Source organism: Branchiostoma belcheri, unplaced genomic scaffold, assembly GCF_001625305.1.
Source record: "Branchiostoma belcheri isolate BF01 breed outbred unplaced genomic scaffold, Haploidv18h27 scaffold82, whole genome shotgun sequence".
Classification (NCBI taxonomy): domain Eukaryota; kingdom Metazoa; phylum Chordata; class Leptocardii; order Amphioxiformes; family Branchiostomatidae; genus Branchiostoma; species Branchiostoma belcheri.
Genome location: NW_017804487.1, coordinates 788,086 through 795,650, shown reverse-complemented (window position 1 = coordinate 795,650; position 7,565 = coordinate 788,086). Strand labels below are relative to the sequence as shown.

Genomic DNA, 7,565 nt, shown 5'->3' with positions numbered 1-7,565 from the left:
AACGTTCCTAAGATCAACTGGTCCAACTCTACTTGTAGCTCGGTACAGGAGCGTACTCTATGCAACATTGTAAATGATTTTTATCTCACTCAAATTAACAATGTGACTTCTAACCGTCATGGACACCTGCTTGACCTGGTGCTGACGAATATTCCTGACAGATGTTCTGAAGTTGAACAAGTTACATCTGACTTTCCAACAGATCACGCAATTTTACACTTTGACTTGTTTACACGAAATAGGCCGAGTTTTGCCCGTACTAAACGTTATGTTTATAACTATACGAAAGGGGACTTCGACTCGCTGAGGTCAAGCTTAGTTAATTTGTTTTCATGTGATGAGATTGATGAAGCTCTCGATGACACTTGGGAAAGATGGGGACGTGAGTTGATGAAAGCTGTTGATTTGTTCATACCTCAGATTTGTGTGAAGAATACTTCTTCATCACCTTGGATTGATGGTGATGTCATACATGCTCGTAACAAAAAAATGACAACATGGCGACTTGCCAAAAGGACCAATAAACCATCTCATTTGGGCCAAGTTTAGGAAACAAAGAAATGACCTCCAAAAACTGCTGAAAACTAAGTACAAGGCTTTCTTGGGTAGCCTTGGAACCAAAGTCCACAGGAACCCGAAAAAGTTTTGGTCTTTCTTTAAATCCAAAACTGGCTCTAGCCGTCTTTCTAGTTTTATGAATTTTGGTACTGATGAGGCCAAAACGCCCAAGGAAAAGGCGGATATATTTAACAAATATGTTCACTCAGTTTTTACTCTGCCGACTATTGAACATCAACTTTCTGATATACCTGTATTTCAACACCCAAATCTGGGGTACTTTGTATTTACGAATGAAGAGATATTAGATGTACTTAATAATCTTGACTGTGCTAAGGCATATGGTCCCGACGGAATATCCCCTGTTATCCTGCGTCGGTGTGCACAGGAAATAGCACCTCAGCTAACGACACTGTTTAACAAAAGTCTACGTCTAGGCTGGGTGCCGGCACAGTGGAAAGACGCTAATGTATGTCCAGTTTTCAAAAAAGGCCGGAAGGAATCTGTTGAAAACTACCGTCCTATCTCTCTGTTAAGTATAATTAGTAAAGTAATGGAAAGATGTTTGTTTAACCGCATCTTCCCTTATCTTAAAGACCAAATTCATCCTCTTCAACATGGGTTCATTAAGGGCAGGTCGACAGCAACATTGCTACTTCAAATTTATCACAAAATCGGTTCCATTCTGGATAACGGCGGCCAAGTAGATGTTGTGTATCTTGATTTCTCTAAGGCTTTCGACTGTGTCTCCCATAGCCTTCTGGTCCACAAGTTGAAAATGTATGGTGTGCACTCAAACTTGCTTGCTTGGTTCGATAGTTATTTGTCTGGTCGCAGACAACGAGTCATTGTAGAGAATGAACATTCTGAATGGCTACCAGTTCTCTCAGGAGTCCCCCAAGGTTCAATACTTGGGCCACTCCTATTTCTGTTATTCATTAACGATCTACCCTCTGTTGTTAGTAACACAGTGGCATTATATGCAGATGATTCGAAATGTTTTAAAAATATCTCAACTGTTATTGACTGTATTTCTCTTCAAAAAGACATCGAGAATATGTACAATTGGGGCAAAATATGAATGATGAAGTTCAACGCTGATAAATGCAAAATACTTACCATTGGTAGGGGAAAAAATCAAGTTCGCTTCCAATATAAAATGGAAGACACGTTTTTAGAGGTTGTTTCCGAATTTAATGACCTTGGAGTCTCTGCAACCGGCCAATTAACATGGAAATTTCATATCCAAAACATCATCTCTAAAGCCAACTCTACACTAGGTTTTATAAAACGGTCATTAGGTTACCATGCTCCTGTGTCTGTTAAAAAAGCTCTTTACATGTCCCTTGTTCGAAGTAAGCTAGAGTATTGTTCCACGGTATGGTCTCCGCATACACATGAACTAATAGAAAGACTAGAAAGTGTACAGAGACGTGGAACCAAATACATTCTCAATAATTACTCCACTGATTACACATATAAAGATAGGCTGTCTACTTGCTCGCTATTACCTTTATCATACAGACGCGAAATATTAGATTTAGTTTTAATTTTCAAGTGTTTCTCAGGTTTGTACGACATAGATATTGAAAATTTCCTAATCTTTCCACATCCCTACTTGAGGGCACATAATCTGGCCAAACTGACTCCAAGTAAATGCCATACAACGACTTTTAAGCACTCTTTTTTCTTAAGAATTGTTAACATATGGAATGCCCTTCCAACAGAAATCAGACGCCTCAGGCTAACTCCAAATCCATCAGTCAAACGTTTTAAACAAGCCGTATCCAAACACTACCTACATTTACTGTCCACCCATTTCGATGTTTACAACATTAGTACATGGTTTAACTGCTAACAAACTTAGTCATCCATATTTTTCCGCTCTACAGCCACTTCATCATTATCATTATCCTTTTTTATCATTGTTATTATTATTGTTATTATTATATTTCATACTTTGTATACTCATGTTTTTATCATTTATTATTTGTTTGGAGGAGTCAGCCTTGTCAAAGGATTACATGTATATCCTGTTTGCTGACTCCTCCCAGTTTCTTTCTGAAAATCCCAATAAATAAAAACCGCCCTTCGGCATAACAAACCAGTTTCTGTATCTGTATAGCAGGTATAACCGCCCTTCGGCATAACACACCTGCTTCTGTATCTGTATAGCAGGTATAACCGCCCTTCGGCATAACACACCTGCTTCTGTATCTGTATAGCAGGTATAACCGCCCCTCCGCGTAACACACCAGCTTCTGTATCTGTATAGCCGGTATAATCGCCCCTCGTGTAAAACACCAGTTTCTGTATCTGTATAGCAGGTATAACCGCCCCACGTGTAACACACCAGTTTCTGTATCTGTATAGCAGGTATAACCGCCCTTCGGCGTAACACACCTGCTTCTGTATCTGTATAGCTGGTATAACCAACCTTTGGTGTAACACACCAGCTTCTGTATCTGTATTGTATAGCAGGTATAACCGCCCTTCGGTGTAACACACCAGTTTTGAAACCATTCAGTGGGTGGCCTGAAACCCTTCCTGCTAGCTCTAAAGAGAAAGGGTTTTGCGAAACAGTTTGGCCATATGCTAATGATAATCCCACACCACCAGGGTGGCCCAAAACCCTTTCACCCCTGTATCTAACGAGAAACCGTTTTTGGTGGCAAAGGGTTTTGAGGGTTTTCCGAGTGATAAACCACTTCCAGTCTAAAGTGAGCCTAAAAAAGATCACAACCATTTTAGTTCACAAGCTGGTGATACTGTTTGGATTGTAGCTCTTCAGAGAGGACATTCCTAGCCTTCTGCCTGTGGTGATACCGGTATTTTCAGTAAAATAAATCATCAGAAATAACTTACTTGTGAGCTGCTACAGCGCAGACTGAACTAAGAACACATATTCGTGTCTCCTTCCCTCCAAATCCCCCACCTGTACAAGAGCAACAAAAATCATATGCATAATCTTATAAATATTCTCATACGTAAACACACACACACATGCACACACAAACACACGCACGCACACACACACGCGCGCACACACACACACGTAAGAAAATACAGGATCTATGTATCTCAGTTATCTATCTATGATCTATGTAACACATGCACACACACACAAACATGCGCACGCACACACACATGCACACACAAATGCACGCATGCATGCACACACACATGCACACACAGTCACACACACACACACACATGAGAAAATACAGGATCTATGTATCTCAGTTACAATTACTAACAAAAAAAATTAAAAAAGAAAAAAACATTTGTAGTGAAGATATGCTACACTTAAATGTAAAGCAAATAGTCAAAATCATCCCCTGCTATTCAACTCTACTGCATCCACAACAGACAGTTTCCATGAAGACCCTGCTTAGAAAAGACAATGAGTTTTCCTCACCAATCCTCTTCACCCGGCAGACCACCCTGTTTGCAGGGACGCCCAGGGCCTTGGCTGCCAGCATCTAGTGAACAACAGCATCACAACTTCGGATGAAAGCTCTTCTGTGTTGGTAGAATCCATAGTTGTAAAGTTCAATCTTGGTTCCAACACTTTAGTCGTCATGTTTCCGACTTTCAGAGAGTCAGAGAGTGCATCACACATCTGACCAATAAGATTGACGAGATTGACCAAACATTTTTGGTGAGTTCCTTTCTTATGTTGGAACAAAGCTTGAACTTAAAAACTGAGCATCACAACTTGTTTCTGATAGTTTCAAAGAATAATGCACACAAACACACGTGAAGGGAAGCTTTCTATCTCATAGTAGCATGTAGCAAGAACACCACAGTAAAAAATATAGAACCAGACATTGTTGCTCTGACAGATGGTAACTGAAATGTCGGACGTAAAAACGCACTAGTTGTTGAATAAAGAACATCCTTATACAGTATCACAATTTTTTTTTAATTATCATTTTGAAGATGTGCAATGGACACAAACAAATGTGAACGGAAGCTTTCTATCTCATGACAATGTAGCAATCGCACCACAGATTTCAGCACCAAGGACAGTCTAGCACCAAGCACCAAGGAAAATCTAGTTCTGAGTGACAACATACAGACTGCAGGACAGATCATCATGGGACCGTGCCCTGAAACATACATAGGTGAAACTGAACGGTCACTTAAAACTAGATTTTCGGAGCACTACGTCCAAAGTTTCACAACACTTGAATATCGAGCATGAAAGTTCATCTGTGTTGGTACAAATCATTATGAAATAAAGACTGAACTTTAACTTCCAACACTAGATATAGAATTGGGTAAGTCCCAATTCTATATCTAGTGTTGGAAGTTAAAGTTCAGTCTTTATTTCATAACACTTTAATATCGAGTCCCTGGACCACACAGTTACACTGGATAAGGACTACTTTGTGAGGAGCATGAGGGAGGCAGTTTACATCAGGGCCCATCAACCCTCTCTGAACCATGGTGGTGGAAGATTCTGTCTTCTCGCCACTTTTGATGCGCTCCTGACGTCATCACGCCTCTGACGGAGGTCGACGAGATTGACCGAAAATTTATGGTGAGTTCCTTTATTGTGTTGGAGCAAAGCGTGAACTTTACTACTAACCTGTCATGCCCGTAGCCAGGATTTCGAATGGGGGGTTTCTTCCCACTGCTTGAGGGGACATCGAGTGCTGTAGGCGTCAGGTGAGCGCCAAAGGCGCGAGGTTCCTAGGGGGTCTGGGGGCATGCCCCCCCAGAAAATTTTGAAACATGAACCTTCTAAAATGGCATTTCGTGCGTTTTTGAGAGGATTTCCAAGAACAAATCAGAGATAATTTTTATTCAAAGACAAAGGAAGCAGTTTTTCTACGATTCTAGTCCATCTTTTCAAGAAAAATCTTGGACCTTTACATACATAAAAAGTGGACCAAAAAGTGGACCTTTGAGCCTTGTGGGGGGGTTCTTCCAAACCCCCCGAACCCTCCCTGGCTACGAGCATGCCTGTGTCTTGGTGGGGTTGTGTAAGACTAACCTGTGTCATGTCGGGGTTCTGTGTGGAACAGTATATCTCCATCTCTCCGTCCTCCCCATGAGGAACCACGATCGCGGCGCAGGTCTCCAGGTAGAAGTGCTCCTGGCCTCCGATCCTCAACTTCCCCTCAATGATCTGATACAAAAGAATAACTAGAAAGGTAACATTTGCAAAGCAAAATAATAAATGAATGCGCCAAAAAGCAGTTGCTTGAGTAACTGCTTTTTGGTGTATCGTATTACCTGGATGTCTAACCTTCATCGATGTAATAAATGAATGTTTTCCTTCATATGGTGGAACACACTACCACACCATCTATAAACAGCCAGAAGTCCAGAACCCTAACAGCCTTCAAACAACTGTATGCACTTGAAAATCACCATCAGGCGACATGTGTTCTCCTGGATAAATAAATAAACAAACAAACAATTATGGTCTAACCTAACAAAGTACTGCTCTGTTTATCGGCAGTGACCGGCCCCTCCAACTCTGTCCTGCCACATGCTACATACATGTAATGTACTCAAACACTACAGGTTATTGACTGTCTTCATGACAATTCTCCATCATTCCTTCAGCAAAGCAATTGCCAGCAGTGTTACCTGGTCAGCCTTCTCAAACGCCTCCTGCAGATTGCCCTTCTCTATCTTGTTGATGGGATGGAAGAACGACTGGTGCAGAATTGCATCCTGGAAACAAAAGCAGACATGAACACGTAGTGCAGCACACCACATATCAACCTAACAGAACAAATGATTGTCCTCATTATATAATCAGCATAAGTACTGTCCTATCAGTCATTGCTTATTGATTATGTTCAATTTTGCCTCGGTTTTAGCTCTTTCTGTATTCAGCCAATCTTCAAAAGAACTGGAGGGGCAAAGGACAATATCTTTAAGTTAGGATCTTCACTTCTGGTTAGATCAGACCAAAGCACTTCTAGATACACCCTACATTTGACCTTACTGACCTCAATGGTGATGATTTTGGGTTCCAGGTCCTCATACTGCACCACCACGGCTTTAGCTGCCTGTTGCGCATGTGCCTGTGTGTCTGCCAGTGTTACCCTACCAATTCTCGTTCCAGATCACAGTTCCTATTCCAGATGACAACGCAATTACGACCAGCGAAGCCAGAGCATAGAGACGACTGAGTGTATTCTTTGTTCTCTCAAACCAACTGCGCAGTACGCATGCGTACATCGGATCAAACCATTATCCTAAAGGGGGTGTTTCTACATGGCAACACACGCCCCCTCTGGCTGAGATGTCGTCCCGACATTTGACAATAAATACAGAACTGTTAACTTGGAACTTCTCTATAGCTACATCTATGTGAATTCGAATAAAATATTTTAACTTGTACAACAAAGTAAAGTGTTAGAACTGCCTTAAGAACCGCTTTGACTATTGAATTAAACTTAACTACAGCAAGACTGCATTTTTCACTACGTAACTTGCACGTACATTTCAAACATCGCGAAGGCACTGACTTCTACTGTAGCAAACTGATATAAGATAATATTCTACTTCCATACAGAAGAGATAAACGCATACTAGCATCTATATTACTTAACAACATGGCTGAACAACTCGTCCACTTACTAATACACAAAGAAATCACAGCTTTCTGATGCATTATAGTGTAATCTTCAGAATGTCACCTCTTAATCCACTAGAGAACATTTCATACTCCCTACACTTTTTCTGAAGGAAATAGGTTTACTATAGAAGTTCTTCATCAACAGACACATCAACAATCCACGGTATAATAACCTCCACACATGTTGATTGCCCAAGAAGTTTCACATGACCTGACGACAGATGTTCTCTCTATCTTTCTCAAGTTCTACCTCATTCACACTATGTCTCTATTACACATGTTCCACAATATTATGCATTCACTGTTCATAATATAATTGTCCCTTGAGACTCTTCTCCTTCAGCGGGTAATCCACAGGTGCAGCGGCACAGGTACAGCAGATAATCCACAACACGAACAGTAA

General features: G+C 41.0%; 1 protein-coding gene across 1 annotated transcript in view; it reads right to left on the bottom strand.

Moving 5' to 3' along the window:
• LOC109486639 (xanthine dehydrogenase/oxidase-like) overlaps nucleotides 1–7,037 on the bottom strand; it is a 16,888-nt gene extending 9,851 nt beyond the window's left edge. Inside the window, exons 1-6 of the mRNA XM_019790496.1 lie at nucleotides 7,027–7,037; nucleotides 6,531–6,627; nucleotides 6,163–6,249; nucleotides 5,561–5,695; nucleotides 3,977–4,040; nucleotides 3,424–3,493 (exon numbers count right to left, since the gene is read on the bottom strand). Coding sequence (XP_019646055.1) covers nucleotides 3,424–3,493; nucleotides 3,977–4,040; nucleotides 5,561–5,695; nucleotides 6,163–6,249; nucleotides 6,531–6,627; nucleotides 7,027–7,037 — 464 coding nt within the window. The remainder of the gene's footprint in view (nucleotides 1–3,423; nucleotides 3,494–3,976; nucleotides 4,041–5,560; nucleotides 5,696–6,162; nucleotides 6,250–6,530; nucleotides 6,628–7,026) is intronic.
• Between the last annotated feature and the right edge of the window lie 528 nt (nucleotides 7,038–7,565).